The 20,793-nt window shown below is 40.3% G+C and overlaps 1 protein-coding gene across 1 annotated transcript; it reads left to right on the forward strand.

Moving 5' to 3' along the window:
* The first annotated feature begins 5,437 nt into the window (after window positions 1-5,437).
* Window positions 5,438-17,904, forward strand: LOC127367363 (scavenger receptor cysteine-rich type 1 protein M130-like). The gene is made up of 8 exons (XM_051407126.1): window positions 5,438-5,592; window positions 6,345-6,377; window positions 6,674-7,027; window positions 7,419-7,733; window positions 7,826-8,131; window positions 16,822-17,136; window positions 17,229-17,519; window positions 17,791-17,904. The coding sequence occupies exons 1-8, from the start codon at window positions 5,550-5,552 to the stop codon at window positions 17,877-17,879; spliced, it is 1,746 nt and encodes a 581-aa protein (XP_051263086.1). The 5' UTR covers window positions 5,438-5,549; the 3' UTR covers window positions 17,880-17,904.
* The last annotated feature ends 2,889 nt before the right edge of the window (window positions 17,905-20,793 follow it).

Below are 20,793 nucleotides of genomic sequence, written 5' to 3' on the forward strand. Positions count from 1 at the left end.
CATTTGATGCTGCTGTTAAACATGTTTTAAAAATCAAAAGTAAAAACATCAGTGGAGGACTCAGAGACATAATGACTGAATATAAAGACATTGATTGGGTGTTATAATAACTGAAAAATAAATAAAAGCCATTCTTGAATCAACCAATTATGTACAATTTTTTGTCTATTATTTTCTATTTTTTATATTTATTAACCAATCATAGAGACTTAATAGGCTTCTTTCTTTGACAGATTGAGTGTTTTCTTGTCTCTGACGCTCACTGCGTCGGCTTAGCAACAGTTGTCATGCAGTATTATTACACAGACGCACTCAACATGAAGAAGTTACACTCTGCTAGGATTTCACAACTTCACATAGATACACATCTTCTTCATGAGCACAAGAGCATTTAATACAACAGTCTCCATCCCAGAGCAGTGAGAGATTGGATGCTGCAGAACGGAGGGAACCTAAAACAACACACTGTGTTTTGTTCATTATTTTGTTCTTACAAAACTCTCCCAGTGACTTTCCACACTTTTTATATTTAGCTAAACAAAATGTCACAATCCAAGTTTGCCATGTAGTTTTGCATTTGTGAACATGCGACACACTGACCATAAAGACCATAGATATTGATCTGCTGATGATTTACAGACATTTGTCCTCCATTCTACAAAGACTGAGTTGTGCTGATTATACCAGTGTGTGTGTGTGTGTATGATGTGTTTATCAATTTGTTTGTGTATATTTTTAATTGTTGTTGCGTTGCAAAATTACAATATTTTTTTTGCAAAACTATTAGTACTGTACATTAAATCATGTATGTTCGGTTGCATATATATATTTTTGTGAGTCACGTCTGAATTGTAAACCTGTTTATTGCAATAAAGAAGAAAGTTAAACAAAATAAATAAATAAATAATTGATGCAGGTTCACTCAAATGAGAATAGCAGGTTACATGTGTGCTGAGGGAACAATATTTAATTCCAAGTTGATATACTCAACACAAATGTAGACTGCCTCCACTAAAGCAGAAATCTGAATGAAACTCACTCAGAACTTTACGCTACTAACTACTGCTGTAATACACTTCTTTTCTTTTTTTTTTACTTTCAAAGTCATCTTTACTACAAGAAGAGGTTTACAATTCAGACATGACTCATAGAAATATACATATGCAACAGTAAACAAACATACAAAACACAAACAAAGAGAAACAAAGCCTTGCCAGGGGAAGCCCACATGTTATTAAAAAGAGAAAGATGACCATATGTTGACAGTTTTAACCGCCTTTTTGTTGTTGGAGCCAGAAATCAAATTAATATAATGTACAACTTCATGGAGAAAAGGTACAAAATTAGGTCTTTTACCGTTGAATTTACATTTATGAATGTGGAATTTTGCCAACAGAATTAATACATTTATAATGAAGTACATATTTTCTTTCCTTTGACTTCTATAAAAGCAAAATACCACATTCTCCCACAATAAGGCAAAGTCTTTATAAATATGGTCAATGACGAATCTGCTGAGGTTTTGCCAAAATGTTCTGGTGTGTAAGCAATACCAAGAGTGCAAAACAGTTTCTGGGTGGTCTTCACAAAAAGAACAGTTTGTATTGATGTTGTTATAGTTCTTCATGACCGGGTGACTCGACATACATAACGGACATCCATAGGCTTGTCTTTAACTCCAAGAGTGTCGCTTTATTACACACACTTGTAGCCTGCATTACACGCACTCCAGTAGACCGGGAACTAGACACATCACAACACAGTATCACTCCGCCTACACGTCACTAACATCATTGTGACAGTATAAGTGCACGGCACTATATACTACAGATGTCTCTTAAATTTAACCATGTAATGATTAGCAGTGTAATATCTGTGAATTATTCTGAACCACACTTCTTTCACCTTGTTTACTCTCAGGTATCTGTGAGGAATCATCCAAACTTTTGTCCAGTCAATGTCGTTTACAAATCGGTTCCAATAAAACATCACATTTGGAATAGATACAATTTTTTTTCTGAAACAAGGCACGAATGTTCTTATTATTTCGAGGGAGTTTAGAAAAACAGATTTTTCCAACAGGTGATTCAGCCACAGAGGGGAGGGAGACAGAAGTGGGTGGAGGTCTGCCAGTATTTCTAAAAAGCATTATTGAGCCTGATGGAATGGCGTGCAAATTCTCGTGGCATAACTGGAATATTATATGTTGATAGAAACTCTCTATAAGAGAAAAGTCACCCCTCTCCGTTAAATAGCTGGCCCACCAGCAGAATCTGATTCTGTACCCAACTCTCAAAAAGAGTGACTTGTTTTTGGATGAAATATCTCTGTTATTCCAAATTAGATACCTGTGAGGTGAGAAATTGTGCTTATAAATGAGAGACCATGCTAAAAGGACCTGCTTATGGAAAGTGGACAGTTTTACAAGGAGTTTGTCCACATTGTTATTACAGTTCAAAATAAAGCTCAGACCACCAAAGCGAGACAATATATAGTGGGGAGTAAAATTCCAAATCGAGACAGGGTTTTTTAGAAAATGCTTAGCCCGATTTATCTTAAAAGTATTGTTTAGTGTATTAAAGTCCGAAAGGTTGAGCCCACCAGATTCACAATTATTCATAACAACAGAAAGATTGTGGTATTGTCAGCAAGCTGACTGATGATGATATTCCTACCCGCAATAGAAATTCCTTGTATACAACAACATGAGTTGTGAGAATTTGTGTACAGAGTAAAAACAGATAAGGTGAAATCGGGCATCCCTGATGAATGACCCGTTTCAGATTAAATCTAGGGGAAGTTCCATTTTTCAGTTTAATAGAGCTATTCCCATTAACATATAAAGTTTTAATTGCTTTGCAGAAAAAATCCCCCAAAACCAATTTTTTCTAAAGACAGAAAAATAAATTGGTGTTCTATTGTATCAAAGGCCTTATAGAAATCTAAGAAGAGGATGAAGCCATCTTCAGATATCAGGTCAGAGTAGTCAAGAATATCTAATATTATTGGAGATGTGCCTATTCCTCATAAAGCCTGACTGTGTCTCATCTATAATTGTCTCAAGAGTTACTTTAATTCTCCTGGCAAATATTAACGCCATCATTTTATAATCATTCTTTAGGAGTAGGGTAACTAATAAATAAAAGCCAAATATTCAGACGGACAAGCAAACTGCTCACATGTGGTTTGGATCACCATAGCAACACACAGGAAGAGTGACGGCGGATTCTGCTCAGAAAGACCATAGATATTGATCTGCTGATTGGTAGCCAGATAGAGCGATCGGTTCCTGTACGCAGTTAAACAGTGGGCGGGACTGAAAGGGTTACGCAAGAGAGAAAAATTTTAAATTTATACCCTAAAATCAGTTTAAATCAGTTTAAATCAGTTTAAATCAGTGGTGCTGCCATCAGAGAGAAAGTTGATGATGAGGATGAGGGGCGGAGCAGTCAGAGGACGTCAGAGGGAAAACCAGAAAACATTTTCTCCATAAAATATGATCCAGTTTCACCAAAATCAGTCACATAGTTGGTGGTGTGTGCCTTAGTGCCGTAAAGCGTTACACACTCGTCCCGACCCGCAGACCAAAGTTCCACAGTGCAAGAACAGGAGTACAGAGGAAGCATCACCCTGTTACAGTCAGTGTAACATCAGCATGATTCTGAAGCTGATTGTGAGGAGGAAAAGTTACAGAATGGGCTTTAAGTCAATAATAATAATAATAATAATAATAATGACGCTGTATTATTATCAGGCACTTGTGTTAAAGACTCTAACTGTGTCTGTTTTATAACTACTGTGACAGAGTCAGTCAGATATACTCCAGTAAAGCTCCACCTCTTCCTGTACGCAGACAGACACTGAGGACAGCACATGTGAGACATCAGAGCAGACAGCAGACAGACGGGCAGAGAGACGCTCTACCTGGACATGGATCACCTGTTGGTGCTGTTGCTGTGGAGCTCAGGTAGGACTCTGCTTTAAAGATGGTGAAATATTTGTGTTGGATGTTGGAGTAACATACGAAGGCTTCATTAGAAAAACAGATATCTCCATTTTGATTCTTGTGAGTGCAATCCAGGGATTATCAATCAAACTGCTGTTGGTTGATTCATTTCAAGAATGGCTTTAATCTGTTGTTGCAAATGAACTCTTCACACACGCACACACAGACACACACACACACACAGACACACACACACACACACACACACACACACATCAATGCAAAGTAAGACAAAAAGGAAAACACTGTAAGATCGTACACAGTAAAGTTTTAATCCTTCACATTTTCATCAAATCAAAGACAGGTTTTATTTCTATTTTTAGTCAGTTATTATTTTTTCTGCAACATCCAATCAATGTGTTTATATTCAGTCATTATCTCTCTGTGCAGTACTTTTCACTGTTCGGGGCCGAGTCCTCCACTGACTCAGACTCATGACAGGATGACAGGAATCGATCCATCATGTAATCAGATTCACAGTTTCCTGTTCACTCTGCTGCATTTAGTTACCGCTAACTGCTAATGCTAACACATTTCCTGCTGCTGCTCCTTCACAATAAAACACTTCAACTGGACAGAGAAAAGGGTGCTTTTATTGTGAAGCAGTCACAGGAAGCACTATATTTGTCATTGACATTTTAAATACAGGGCTTTTACTAGTAACAGAGTATTTGTACACTGTGGTATTAGTACTTTTACTGCAGTAAAAGATGTGAGTACTTCTTCCATCACTGCTCAACAGGAGAAAACTGATAAAGTGCAACAACTTAATGTTTCCTCAGAGTCACTTTTCCTCAGGTTTTCCTCTAATCGAAGCTTTCTGACTCTGCAGGGGTCAAAGGTCAACTTCACTAAATCATCATAACTAATAAATAAAAGCCAAATATTCAGACGGACAAGCAAACTGCTCACATGTGGTTTGGATCACCATAGCAACACACAGGAAGAGTGACGGCTCATTCTGCTCAGAAAGACCATAGATATTGATCTGCTGATTGGCAGCCAGATAGAGCGATCGGTTCCTGTACGCAGTTAAACAGTGGGCGGGACTGAAAGGGTTACGCAAGAGGGAAAAATGTTAAATTTATACCCTCAATGGGCAATGTATGTCGGGAGATACAGTCTGTAAACTGGAAAATAAAGGTCATAATTATATAATTTCAGCCTACATACATTAGAAAATAGCAATTAATTCTAAGTTCAAAACATTTATAGAGGATTGTCCATTTAAGAGTTAACTGCAGACCACACACTGTCAACATCACCTTTAATGGACTAAAACTTTATTTAACAAAGAGAACCATCAGGAAACACACACAGTTTAATTCAGTTTAAATCAGTATAAATAGTTTAAAACAGTTTAAATCAGTTTAAACTTTAAAACTCTAACTGTGTCTGTTTTATAACTACTGTGACAGAGTCAGTCAGATATACTCCAGTAAAGCTCCACCTCTTCCTGTACGCAGACAGACACTGAGGACAGCACATGTGAGACATCAGAGCAGACAGCAGACAGACGGGCAGAGAGACGCTCTACCTGGACATGGATCACCTGTTGGTGCTGTTGCTGTTGCTGTGGAGCTCAGGTAGGACTCTGCTTTAAAGATGGTGAAATATTTGTGTGTCTCTCTCTCTCTCTCTCTCTCTCACACACACACACACACACACACACACACACACACACACACAAAAAACATTAATGTATGAAAGGAAGAAAAAAAGGAAAACAGTGTAAAATTGTACACAGTAAAGTTTGAATCCTTCAGATTTTCATCAAATCAAACCCAGTTTTTAATGAACTTTTTAGTCAATGATTGTTTTTTAGTAATTATCTCTCTGCAATAATTCAGTGGTGTCAGAAGGTGTGTGTAGCTGTGTGTGCGTACTGTCACTGGGAAGTTGTTTCTGAGATATTGACGTTTGTTTTGTTTTTGTTTGTGCGTCTGTGGGGTCAAAGGTCAACTTCACTAAATCATCAGAACTAATAAATATCAGGTAATTAGTGAACACATGTCACATGTCCTGACGCTGACAGCATTAATGTGATAGTAAGAGCTCAGCGTGCTAACGGAACCACAGTCCTGTAATCTGTAATCTGTCAGCAGATTCTGATCAAATGAACATTTATCAGAGGGACAGTGTTTCACAGAAATGCACTTCAGAGAGTTTAACTGCAGGATGTCAACATCACCTTTAATGGACCCATACAAAGAAAGACAACTACTGTGTTGGTGCAATTCATTAAAGTTTGCCTATCAAAAGTGTAAACGATCGATCAACTGTCCTCTTTTCAAAATGCTGCTTCATACTGATGAGTATTTTCTGGTTTTCTCCTCAGCACTGCAGACTGAAGGAACACCCAACTCAACAGGTAAATAGAGAAATAAAAGAGAAGTAAAGAATCGTCTTTGTGTGGAGAGCAAAGATTGTGGAGTACCTGAGCAGAAGGAACAGAATAGATGAATCTGCAGATGATGATGTTGTTTTATTGTTTGAAAGTGTTTAAAAATGGATACCAAGTGTTCCAGTGTATTCAGTGTCAGTGTATTGGGAGCTGTTGGACTCACCTGCTCAGGTAGAAGAGGAGCTGCAGTTCTGATTGGTTCATTTCTGTTCTGATGAAACTCACTTTATTCTTTTACTGATGACTCTCTTGTTTCTGTTCAGAGTCTGAGGAGGTCAGGTTGGTGGGAGGAGACAGTCGCTGTGCAGGAACACTGGAGCTGAAACATAATGGAGACTGGAAACCAGTGTGGGACTTCGGCTGGACCCTGAAGGAAGCAAATGTTGTCTGTAGAAATCTGGATTGTGGTTCTGCTGTTTCTGTAGGAGAGAGAGAGGAGTCTTCAGACAGACCTGTGTGGGTGATCACCTCTAACTGTGTTCAGTCTGGATCTTCTCTGAGGGACTGTGCAAGATCAGTTTCCTCTTCCTCCATCCTGAATCACACCTGTTCAGGTAAGCCCATCAATGACATCATCAATGACATATTTAATGACAGTAATGATCCCAGCACCATTGGTAAATACCCACACTGAAACAGCAGCTGCACTTTCCTTAAAAACACTAGGGGTGTCCTGCAGGTGTCGCTGTTGAAGCATTTTAATCACAATTTGAATGATGGATTTTCTCCAAAGCAGAGAGAAACCTTAATTCATGAATGATAATTGTTTGTTTGGTAATTATTTATTTCAACCAGTTACTCTTTTTATAGTTTTATTTCCCTCTTGCCTCTCAACAATAGAGGAACAACCTCCCCTGCCTCTACGGACCAGCATCCTCTAGTGCACATGTGTGTGTTTAAGGCCAATGTGTGTAATGTTAAAATAACATTATATTATGTTGTTTGACATCTTTTTATTTGTGTCTGGTGTCTTTTCTCTCTCTATTTTATGTTCTATTATCTGTCCAGACTCTGTGAGGCTGGTGGATGGGACTAGTCTGTGCTCAGGCAGACTGGAGGTGAAGTCTGACCAGTCTAACCAGTGGTGGTCCTCAGTGTGTGAAGATGACTTTGACCAGCAGGATGCAGAGGTGGTCTGTAGGGAGCTCGGCTGTGGGGCTCCTTCAGTCCTCCAGGGGGCGCTCTATGGAGAAGTGGAGGCTCCAATGTGGACCAAAGAGTTCCAGTGTGGAGGCCATGAGTCTGCTCTCCTGGACTGTAGAAGCTCAGGCTCAGCTAGAAACACCTGCTCACCTGGAAAAGCTGTTGGACTCACCTGCTCAGGTAGAAGAGGAGCTGCAGCTCTGATTGGTTCATTTCTGTTCTGATGAAACTCACTTTATTCTTTTACTGATGACTCTCTTGTTTCTGTTCAGAGTCTGTCAGGTTGGTGGGAGGAGGCAGTCGCTGTGCAGGAACACTGGAGCTGAAACAGGGAGACTGGAGACCAGTGGGAGGCTTAGATCTGGCATCAGAGGGGGGCCGAGACTGGACCCTGAAGGAAGCAAATGTTGTCTGTAGAAATCTGGACTGTGGTTCTGCTGTTTCTGTAGGAGAGAGAAAGGAGTCTTCATACAGACCTGTGTGGTTGATCTACTCTGATTGTGTTCAGTCTGGATCTTCTCTGAGGGAGTGTGCAAGATCAGAATCCTCTTCCTCCATCCTGAAACTCACCTGTTCAGGTAAGCCCATCAGTGACATCATCAATGACATAATTAATGACAGCAATGTACCCATGCTGACACACACACACACACACACACACACACACACACACACACACACAACACACACCTGTAGTGATCCCAGTTTACCTCCTGGGCTCTGCCGAGGTCTCTTGAGCAAGGCACTGAACCCCTAACTGCTTGGAGCAGCGATTGTGTGGCAGCCTCATCACTCTGACATCTGTCCACTAATGCATGTGTCCAGGTCCTGTGTGTGCATCAGTGGCTGCTCACTCAAACATTGTGGAGGACAGGAGGAAAACCAACCCACAGCATCGTGTTATTTTACACTAGTTGGCAGATTATCTCTACTTTCTTCTGTTCAATAACAATGAAACAGTAAATCAATGGCTTCCAAGAGTTCTTAAAAACAACATCATTGTATTCACTGCTGTTGTTTCCAGATGAACCCTACAGGCCTAATGAAGCTCAGTGTAAGTTCAATCAGGAAGACCTTCTCATTATGCCTCATTCATTCACAATTCTCTCCCTCTCTTTTCTAATCAGCCATGGCCGTTTACTCTTTCAGTTAATCCAATCAGATTTAGCCACAGTCTCCTCCAGCCAATCATGTTGCTGCTGTTAAACTTTAAATCTGGTCTTTTCTCTGCTGCTTTCAGCTGTCATTTCTGTGCAAATGTGATTTGGATTCTTCAGCTCAATTCATATTCAATGTTAAGATAACGACGGAGAGAGGCTGATCAAACCACTACTGCACCACATCAAGTCTATATTTTAGCAGTGGGCCCAGTCATGGTCCTGTGTCGGTATGTTTTGTTGCCTTAAACCTTCCATCGTGTATCAATGCCAGTATACCACCAACAAACAAATCACAGCAATATGTTTTCACTTCTGAAATTTTCATCGTGCATCAATGCCAGTAGTCTACAAAACCAAATCAACACAGTCAGGTACAAGCTGTCCTCGCATACTGATCAGTTCCCAAAAAATTCCTCAATGTCTCCAATCAGCGTCCCTCGTCGCTGCCAAGCCTACATGCAGCTGGCCTCTGTGTTCAGCAGGGCTTCACAGGGCGCTCATCACCTTTCGTCTCTGTTGCAACAGCTCTCTGGTCTAATGAGGTACTGCTGGAGCAACATGGCATTCTGTACCTTTATGTGGCAAAACCATTTAAATTCAATGTTTTTTAGCCTTTATTTATTTAGGGAAGGTTCACTGAGAGGAAGCCACTGTTACACATTCATACTTGGAAGCTGCCCAGCACAAGCACAGCCACTTAGCATTTAAGATGCATTTAAAGTCGTGCATTACACCTTCACAGTGGCATCTGTTCGGTGTTAAATGAAGAGAAATGTACTTCTCAGTCAGGTTCACCTTTGGTTGTTACAGCAGCCCCAAAATATTTGACACCTTGTCAGAGGCTCTCTGCTGGATTCTTTTAAATAACTGCAACTGCTTTCGTGCTCCATCTCTGTTAGTTGACTATCAATTCAAAATCAGACCATGCATTTTTGCTCTCAAATAAACCTTTAAAATATTAGGTGTTCCACTCTCTGAGGAGAAACATCAGGCCCTGTGAGGCTATAGAGTTCTAGGCATCACTCTAGATAGCGTCCTGATGCAATTAAACGCATCAGAGAGGTAATGAAAGCACAGCAGGCAGTAGTAATTTCCAAAAGAGAACTGCTCTCCTTGCTCAGACATCTTAATTTTGCCATGTGTGTTATTCCCCAGGGAAGTTCCCTTATATCCAGGCTTCTGGACCTCTCCGATTTCTAGAGAAACTCCATGATATGGTGAGCTTGGATGAGGGCTGCAGATCCGAGCCCCAGTCCTGATCTCTTCTGTGTGATAAATGGGATGGCATCTCCTTCTTTTACAATGAGCAGCTAGAACCATCATTTGCCATTAATTCTAAAAGACGCAGTATATTAAGCAACATATTAATGAAATCGAACGCTGTGTGCCAGTTCACCCTGGGCACTTTACATTAACAGCAAGGTCTAATAGTGTGACTGTTAATGATCTACTAGATCACTAATGAACAGCTTTTCTGAGCTTGGAACAACAGGGAGCAGACATGAGGGGCAATTTAGGGAAGGGCAATAGATCCACAAGTTTTTCGGTGTTGTGTACAGAAATATGGAGACATAATTATTCAAGCATACAGTAGAAGTGGCATGATTGACCTGTATGATAACTGCCTTTCTGTTGGTTTTTGGGGGGTATTTTATTAATCAGTGGTTCGCAGACATATGGCTAAAATACTGTCATCCTTGCAGCTAATGCCTCTCTACCGCTTTAATGAATGTACCCGATTGTTGTTTCATGTCTTCTGTGGGGAAAAGACTGGTCAAGGAAACAAATCATGTTTTTGCGACAATGAGGCAACTGCCAACATCATTAACAAAGGGCGTTCTTCAGTTCCATTCATTAATAGATTTGTAAGGCGCCTCACTTGGTTATCTATGTTGGATAATTTCATCATTAGAGCAGCTCATATTCCAGGCTTGGATAACAAAATTGCTGATTTTTGTCCCGGTTTGAATTGCAGAATTTTGCCAGCTGTGCCCGGAGGCAGCCCCATCCAGCCTGACTTGCCCCCCATTCTCTCAAACCGTGTTAGACTAAACACAACCATGCAATCCTACATGCTAAGCTAAATCTACATTAAGATAATGCAGCCATCTTCCATTAAAGCCTTTGTCACAGGTATTCAGTTCCATCTGCGCTGTTTGGATCCATCCACCATCAGCCTGCTCGGGAACCCATCTGTCCGTCTTCTGCTAAATGGCCTAGAGAAAGAAAACCTCAAGGCAATGATATTCGTCTTTCTTTCACTCTTTCACTCTTTAAAAAAAATTAAAATAAATAAATAAAAACTAAACTAATCACGTACTTTAGGGACGGGCGTTTTGGTCAATACACAGATTTATTATTAGAAACTGTCTTTCTTACTGCTTTTATGGATTTCTCAGAGGTGGCGAATTCATTACATACAACTTCTTGGGGATATCTCTATCATACTCAGCTATGTTACCTCAAATTAGTGTCTGCGTAGATGTATTGGTTTATTGTGCTGCTAGCTCCTCTTACTGGCACTTCCATGTAGCTCATGGAAGGGAGGTTGCCTGGTATGGTTCTTTGGGGGTGTTGCTGGCGCTCTCTTTGTCTTAAGCTTTACCATGTAAGCACGTGGAAGGGCAGGGAGGTCCCAGAACAGTGCCCTCTTGGGAGCCAAAACGGTGCTAAAGTGCCCTCTTGGGAGCCAAAACGGTGCTAAAGTACCCTCTTGGGAGCCAAAACGGTGCTAAAGTGCCCTCTTGGGAGCCAAAACGGTGCTAAACTGCCCTCTTGGGAGCCAAAACTCGCTAAAGTGTCCTATTGGGAGGCAAAATACACTAAATTGCCCTCTTGGGTGGAGAAAACACTCAACTGCCCTCTTCTAAGTTCTATTATTAGGTAGACATGCCTATGGCATGTTTAAGGAGGAGCTACCTCACTACGTCTTGTGGGAATAGCTTTTCAAAGCTAGCCAGTAAAGTTAAAAGTTGGGTTAGCATTGCATATCAGGGTTTCCGCCAGGTTTAAGTTGACTCCCCGCCGGGCTAAGCATTTGGGATCATTTTTAAAAATGCTTTCTTGAAAATGCCTTTTAAACTTCAGCTTGCAAGTTAAGGACAGAAAGTCTTGTTAGTAGGCTAATGCTATTGAGTAGGCTAGTGGCTAATGCTAGCAGCTAGTTGAGAGGGAAAGAGACCAGTGTGATGATCAGCTAAGTAGAACAGAGCTGGGTGAGCATTATAAACTGTGAATGTAGCTTTAGTGTATATTATGATACACTTTGCAATAAAAAGAGATAATGCAGTCATCTATGCAAAGCAGATTTCCTGAAATTTTGATTTTAGATTTAAGAAGTACACTACTCACAAAAAGTTAGGGATATTCGACTTAAGGGTGAAATTTATGGAAAAGTTGATGCTACAGTGATATTATATCATGAAAGTAGGGCATTTAAGTAGAAGCATGCAATGGTAATTTCTTCATCTCATTATTTATTGAAACAAAAAGCTAACAACAGTGGTGGCTATACCACAACAAGAAATGTCACTGTCAGTAAAATGTCTTTTGTCCTTGAGCATCAATTACAGCTCGACAAGACGTCTCATGCTGTTCACAAGTGGACTTATTGCAACCTGCTGATGACACTCTGTGACACTCTAAGCTCAGTGGAAACCTCCCTCTGAGTACATCCCGATTGAAGCCTCGCACTGGCCAGGGACTGTTGATCCATTGTTAGGTGTCGTCTTGGTCTCGTGATGTTATAATGTGAACAGCATGATGAAGAGGACTGTTTAAATACAAACTGTCATTGAACCGGAAAAACAGCATGTTATGCAATAAGTACTGAGACATTGAACAGTTGGACATATGCATTCAAAAGTTTAGCGAAGGTCAAATTAAGATCACCTGGAAAGGTTATAGTGCATTTTATGTACATTCTGAAATTTCCTCCGGAAGCCGAATTTCCCTAACTTTTTGTGAGTAGTGTAGTTATCCCCTAGCATGGCAAACAGAGTCTCTTAAATACTTAGGCATCAACCTACCAAAAGATCTTACAAAACTATCAAAATACAACTATCTACTGTAGGACCTTGTCCTCGTCTTCCTCTACGAGAGACGCTTGATCCGTCTCTTAATGCAACAATCATCATATTATTTTGATTATGTTTCACCAGGAGAGTTTTCAAGGCTCTTTTCCCTTTGACCTTTTTGACCCAAGAAAGGAGGTGAGACTATGGCGCCGACAGTCTCCTGCACCGAGAGCCTGGTTCTTTTCAGATTCACAGATGGTATCTCTAGGTGTCAATTTGTTTTATCCTCTTCAACAGAACACTGACTCCTCCATAGATCAGAGCGACACTTCACACTTAGGTTCGGGAAACCGTTATTTTCTTACAAGAGATGTGTGATGATTTAAATGCCTTTTTAGTTGTGAATTCCTATGGAATGGACATGGAATGTGTTTGCATCTCCTTTGATCTAAATTGTATCACCTCCAGAGAGAAACTCCTCTGGAATCCACATCTGGCATTCTGACACCCCTTCCTCTAAAGTGTAAATTACGATGTTTTCTGTTGATAGTGGACATTCCAATCTGGGAAGCAGTAGCAACAGTTGCACGGATATAGATTTAGTTCTGATGGAGTATTATGGTAAAATTTCATCTTCTCAAAATTAACAGATTGCCATCCAGCATGAGAAGGTCGCAAATGTAATGTTTGTCTGATGTTTCTGTCTTCAGATTGGACTAAGTTACAAAATCATGTGTAAAATGCTTGAATGTGTGATGGAGCCACAGTGCCACCTTTTGGTAATGGTATAGTGTAAGGTATCTTCAAAACGGATTTTGTTTTATAATTGTGTATTGTTCCAAATGGTAAATGCCTGACACACAATTTTATAACAAGAATTAAGCTAACACTATATGAAATATGTACAATCCATTAGTGTTGCTTCATATGCATGTTTGTGACATTTTAACTAGTTCTGCTTTTATTTTTACATCAAGTAATTTTGGTTATGTTATGTTAAAACATGTAAACTATGTATTAAGTCATGGTGGGTTCTGTGGATGGTGAATTAGGATTTCGAAACTTTAAAACACGATAGAAGTAAGTTAATAAAGTTACGAATATCGAAATATCTCTAGAGGAAGTGACGCGATTAGCCTTTCCGGATACGCCTCCATACTAAAACATATATAATATAGACTCCGGTCTCATCTCCTGTTTGCCTTTTTCTCTCTTACTTTTACACTTCCAAAACTCTCTTCTTAAATCTACGTTGGATCCATTCGTTATTTACTTTTGTTCTACTTTAATTTCCGTACGTTATTTTACTTCGTTTGAGACACGTGTTGAATTTTTCCTCACGTAATAATTTGCGGTGCTGAAGTACTTTTTAGTACTTTTATTTTGAAGGCTCAAGACACGAACACAGTTAAGTCTTTTATAAGTTTGTTTTAGTTTATATATCTTGTCAAGTATTGTCTCCTGATTCACAGAAAGTGAATTTAGTTTAATTCTTGGATTTACTGACTACAGAGGATTCGCAAGGCCAGCGTTTCGTCCTACAGTTATTTTAGACCAGAAGTTGGATTAGTTCATAATCAAAGCCGAAGACCAACCACTCTGAGGAACTTTTCTTAAGACATTTATCACAAGCCAGAAGGACATCACCGTGGTTGACCGCTCAAGGAGACGTATAAACGTTTCAGCCGGACAAAGACATTATCCTCCAGACTACCTGCCTCCAACGCACTCAAAGCGCCGCGCTGGGCCTTGGACTGGAGCGCTTATTGCCACTGGTATCGGTGACGACACGTTGTTGGACCTGTGATTCTGAACAGCAGCCGAGCAGTACCAGCCGGAGGAGAAAGATCCTGAAGTCCCTCCATCTCTACAACAAAGTAGGCTGAAACCCACATACACTGCCGGGGTCCCACACACTTCCCAAGAGTTGGTGTCTGTCTGTGAGCTTTGATTCCCATAGTTTGAGCTTAGAAGAATTTTCGATGAGGGCCTCGTAGTCTTAAAATTTACTCCCGTAATATTTGAAGGTTACTGCCGTATCGCAAAATCCACCATCGCTCCTGAATCACCCAATATTAATAATGAATTTACTGTCCACATATTCTGTTATTTGTTGTTATTTGTTTACATTATCATTTCATGCTATTTACTCTTCATTAATTTAGTTAATAAACATATATAACCGTATGTCCTTGTCTGTGCAGGTTTGATTTGATGCGGGGAAATCGATGAATCGTGTAAAATAAATCACTACTTCAGAAATAAAGAGATTAAATATAGATTTTGAAATTTGATAAATGTATTTGAAATTGATTTGATTAGATCTGTGGAATAATTTCCTCCGGATTATTCCAGTAGCTAAACAACGGAGGTGGTGCCCCATTTACGAGCGTATTATTAATCCCCAGTGATTAATTACCTTTCTAATGAAAAAGTAGTGTAACCCCTACACTACCTATACATAAAAAAATAAAGGATGATATAGCGAGATGGAACTTCATCCCTCTCTTCAGCCTTAGTTCAAGAATTGACTCTATTAGAATGAATATACTGCAGAGATTTTTATATTTATTTCAAAGCCTGCCAATAGAGATTAACCAAAACCAATTTAACGAGTGGGATAAATTGTTATCTAGGTATATATGGCAAGGTAAAAGACCAAGGGTCCGTCTCAAAACTTTACAGCTAGCTAAACAAAAGGGAGGATGGGGCCTGCCCTGTTTTAGATATTATGATCTGGCAGCGCAGATGAGAGCGGTGACATGCTGGTGCAACCCGTCATATACTGCCCAATGGAAAAACATTGAGGAAAAAACGCCCTCCATCCCCGTACAGGCAATCCTAGCCGATAATAACATACAAACCCACATAAATAACATTGATAACCCATGGGTGAAATGGACCCTTAAAACATGGAAAGCTATCATAAAGGAAAATGAACCTGAGAACGATATTATAGCTCCTAAATGGTGTGCTTATGACTCAGAGTATACACCTAATAAATTGGACTCTAGATTTAAGGACTGGATAGCTAAGGGTACAACAGCCTTATGCAGTGTAATGAAAGATGGAAAATTGCTCAGTTTTGAAACGCTTAAAAGGACATATCTATTAGAAAAACAAGACTTCTATCGATATCTGCAGTTGCGGCACTATGTTGATACGAAGATAAAAAATGTAATAAAGACAAATACATGTTTGACCGAAATTGTTTACAAAAGCCTATAACTCAGAAACTGTTGATAGAATTATTTCATGCTTGTATAAGGGAATATTAAACATGAAACCACACTCAACTTTATATATCAAAATAAAATGGGAGATGGAAGGAGGGATAACTATATCCGAGGAAGAATGGACAACAATATGGAGGTATCAATGGATGTGTACCAGCTCACAGAAATGGAGGGAATTTGGTTGGAAAAACTTGATTAGGTTTTTTTATTACGCCCTGTCAGAAGTCCCACTATGACAATAACCCCCCTATCTGTTGGAGGAACTGTGGAAATCAAAGTGCAAACCATTACCATGTTTTCTGGGACTGCCCTGTCATGAAGGACTATTGGAGAGAGATACACAAGGCTCTACAAGATATCTTCAAAGTGAAATACATTTTGAGAGTAAAACTATGTTCTTTGAACACATACCTGGGGAATGGCCGAAAAGAGATAAACATTTATTTATATCTTGTTGGTGGCCTGTAAAAAGAGTATTACCAGGAAATGGTTATCACAGGAGAGCCCAACTTTAAATATATGGACATTACAATGAACGTTTACAAAATGGAGAAGATAACCGCATTTGTTAATCATAAAATGGAGAAATTTACTTCATACTGCGAAAACTGGGTCATATATGTCACCTCTCAACAAAAGAGGAGGAACAACCTGGATGTGTTTCATGTTTGTGTATTTCATTCCAATGTGTGTGTGAAATGTAAAAATAAGAATAATTTCGATAAACAGATTAATTAATTTCTTCTTCTAGTTCTATTAGATTTTCTGGATCATTGTAGAAACATATTTTTATTCTAGGTTACAGATCTTCTCAGTCTTTTCTCTCTCTCTTTTTTATGTTCTATTATCTGTCCAGACTCTGTCAGGCTGGTGGATGGGACTAGTCTGTGCTCAGGCAGACTGGAGGTGAAGTCTGACCAGTCTAACCAGTGGTGGTCCTCAGTGTGTGAAGATGACTTTGACCAGCAGGATGCAGAGGTGGTCTGTAGGGAGCTCGGCTGTGGGGCTCCTTCAGTCCTCCAGGGGGCGCTCTATGGAGAAGTGGAGGCTCCAATGTGGACCAAAGAGTTCCAGTGTGGAGGCCATGAGTCTGCTCTCCTGGACTGTAGAAGCTCAGGCTCAGCTAGAAACACCTGCTCACCTGGAAAAGCTGTTGGACTCACCTGCTCAGGTAGAAGAGGAGCTGCAGCTCTGATTGGTTCATTTCTGTTCTGATGAAACTCACTTTATTCTTTTACTGATGACTCTCTTGTTTCTGTTCAGAGTCTGTCAGGTTGGTGGGAGGAGACAGTCGCTGTGCAGGAACACTGGAGCTGAGACATAATGGAGACTGGAGACCAGTGGAGGGTCGAGGCTGGACCCTGAAGAAAGCAACTGTTGCCTGTAGAAATCTGGACTGTGGTTCTGCTGTTTCTGTAGGAGAGAGAGAGGATTCTTCATACAGACCTTTGTGGGGGATCTACTCTGATTGTGTTCAGTCTGGATCTTCTCTCAGGGAGTGTGCAAGATCAGCTTCCTCTATCGCTTCCTCCATCCTGAATCTCACCTGTTCAGGTAAGCCCATCAGTGACATCATCAATGACATAATTTATGACAGTAATGTACCCACGTTGACACACACACACACACACACACACACACACACACACACACACACAACACACACACACACACACCCCCATTAACACGCCTGTAGTGATCCCAGTTCACCTCCTGGGCTCTGCCGAGGTGTCTTGAGCAAGGCACTGAAGCCCTAACTGCTTGGAGCAGCGACTGTGTGGCAGCCTCATCACTCTGACATCTGTCCACTAATGCATGTGTCCAGGTCCTGTGTGTGCATCAGTGGCTGCTGACTCAAACATTGTGGAGGACAGGAGGAAAACCAACCCACAGCATCGTGTTATTTTACACTAGTTGGCAGATTATCTCTACTTTCTTCTGTTCAATAACAATGAAACAGTAAATCAATGGCTTCCAAGAGTTCTTAAAAACAACATCATTGTATTCATTGCTGTTGTTTCCAGATGAACCCTACAGGCCTAATGCAGAAGATAGAGTATTTATCAAGGCTGTGAGATGTAACAAGAAGCAGCCAGTGTTCAACACCTGTGAAGGAAAGTGTGCTGACTGATGATGACTACTTGCTGCTTGAATCAAAGCTGGCCCCATTTCCAATCAGCCAGACGAAGCTTACTGTACTTTCACTTCCAATATTTTATTCCCAACGATGCGTTATCACAAGTCCAGGTTCACCAGGGCTTTTTAAAGTGGTGTGTGCTTTGTATTCAGAGACAGCTGGCAGTTATCCTCAACAAAGTAGTTCAAACACAGCAGCTCTATTTCTCTGCTACAAAGGAAATATGACAGTAATGATCCCAGCACCATTGGTAAATACCCACACTGAAACAGCAGCTGCACTTTCCTTAAAAACACTAGGGGTGTCCTGCAGGTGTCGCTGTTGAAGCATTTTAATCACAATTTGAATGATGGATTTTCTCCAAAGCAGAGAGAAACCTTAATTCATGAATGATAATTGTTTGTTTGGTAATTATTTATTTCAACCAGTTACTCTTTTTATAGTTTTATTTCCCTCTTTCCTCTCAACAATAGAGGAGGACCAACCTCCCCTGCCTCTACGGACCAGCATCCTCTGGTGTATGCCTGTGTGTTTTTAAGGCCAATGTGTGTAATGTTAAATAAACATTATATTATGTCAGAATCAGAATCAGAATCGGATTTATTGCCAGGTAGGTTTTTACACATATGAGGAATACGTCTTGGTGCAGTGGTGCATAAAATATACAATCACACACAAAAAATGTACTTTTAAAATAATGGAGGAAATGGGAGTGCATTAATGTAATGTGGAAAGAAACTGTTTTTGTGGTGTGAGGTTTTGGTCCTGATGGACCACAGCCTCCTGCCAGAGGGAAGTGTTTCAAAGAGTTTGGGTCCGGGGTGGGAGGGGCCATGTGTTTCAGTCAGGATTTAGAGTTCATCATAGCACAGAGACAGCTCTGGTTAAAGTTAATAATGACCTTCTGATTGCTTCTGACAATGGACTTGTCTCTGTACTTGTATTATTAGATCTTAGTGCTGCATTTGACACCATTGACCATGATATTCTTTTACAGAGACTTGAGCATCAAATTGGCATTAAAGGAACCGCACTTAGCTGGTTTAAGTCATATTTATCAGATCGTTCGCAGTTTGTACATGTTAACGATGAATCTTCAATAAATACTACAGTTAGTCATGGAGTTCCACAAGGTTCTGTACTTGGACCAATATTATTTACTTTATATATGCTCCTTTTAGGCAACATTATTAGGAATCACTGCATTAACTTTCACTGTTATGCAGATGATACGCAGTTATACCTATCGATTAAGCCCGATGAAATTAACCAATTATCTAAACTACAAACATGTCTTAAGGACATAAAATCCTGGATGAGCTGCAATATTCTGATGTTAAACTCAGAAAAAAACGAAATTCTTGTTCTTGGCCCCAAAAACCTTAGAGACACACTGTCTAAAGATATAGTTACTCTAGATGGCATTACCTTGGCCTCTAGCACCACTGTCAGAAATCTTGGAGTTATCTTTGATCAGGATTTGTCATTTAATTCCCACATAAAGCAGACCTCCAGGACTGCCTACTTTCATTTACGTAATATTACAAAAATTAGACACATCCTATCACAGACAGATGCAGAAAAACTAATCCATGCATTTGTTACTTCAAGGCTGGATTACTGCAACTCTTTATTATCAGTTTGCCCCAATAAGTCCATTAAAACGCTCCAATTAATTCAGAACGCTGCAGCACGAGTACTTACAGGAACTAGAAAAAGAGATCACATCTCTCCTGTACTAGCTTCTCTGCATTGGCTCCCTGTAAAATGTAGAATAGAATTTAAAATCCTCCTCCTCACCTATAAAGCTCTTCATGGTCAGGCCCCTTCATATCTTAAAGAGCTTATAGTACCCTATTACCCCTCTACAACACTACGTTCTCTGAATGCTGGACTACTTGTGGTCCTATAGTATCTAAAAGTAGAACAGGAGCCAGAGCCTTCAGTTACCAAGCTCCTCTGCTGTGGAACCAGCTTCCAGTTGTGGTTCGGGAGGCAGACACCCTCACCACATTCAAGAGTAGGCTTAAGACGTTCCTCTTTGATAAAGCTTATAGTTAGGGCTGAATCAGGTGAGTCCTGAACCATCCCTTAGTTATGCTGCTATAGGCCTAGACTATCGGGGGATTTCCCATGGTGCACTGAGCTACTCTCTTCCTCTCTCTTTCTGCACTCATTCATGTCCCATTAATGCATGTTACTAACTTCCCCGGAGTTCTTGTGCTTTCTCGTCTCGCAGGTTCTTATCGATCCTGGTGGAGCCTCCTGCCATGGTCCTGCTAGATTGCCATTGCCAATACTGTTGTTGCTCTGCACCTGTCTGTCTGCCTGTCTGTCTGTCTGTCTGTCTCGCTCTCTCTCTCTCTGTCTCTCTCTCTCTCTCTCTCTCTCTCTCTCTCTCTCTCTCTCTCTCTCTCTCTCTCTCTCTCTCTCTCTCTCACCCCAACTGGTCGAGACAGATGACCACCCACCTAGAGCCGAAGGATCTGTCCTAGGTTTCTGCCTTTTAACAGGCAGTTTTTCCTTGCCCTTGTCGCCAAGTGCTTGCTCATGGTGGTACTGTTGGGTCTCTGTAATTAATGTTATAAAGAGTTCGGTCTAGACCTGCTCTATTTGAAAAGTGTCCTGAGATAACTTCTGTTATGAATTGGCGCTATACAAATAAAATTGAAAAATTGAATGTTGTTAGTC

Source organism: Dicentrarchus labrax, unplaced genomic scaffold (assembly GCF_905237075.1).
Source record: "Dicentrarchus labrax unplaced genomic scaffold, dlabrax2021, whole genome shotgun sequence".
Taxonomy (NCBI): domain Eukaryota; kingdom Metazoa; phylum Chordata; class Actinopteri; family Moronidae; genus Dicentrarchus; species Dicentrarchus labrax.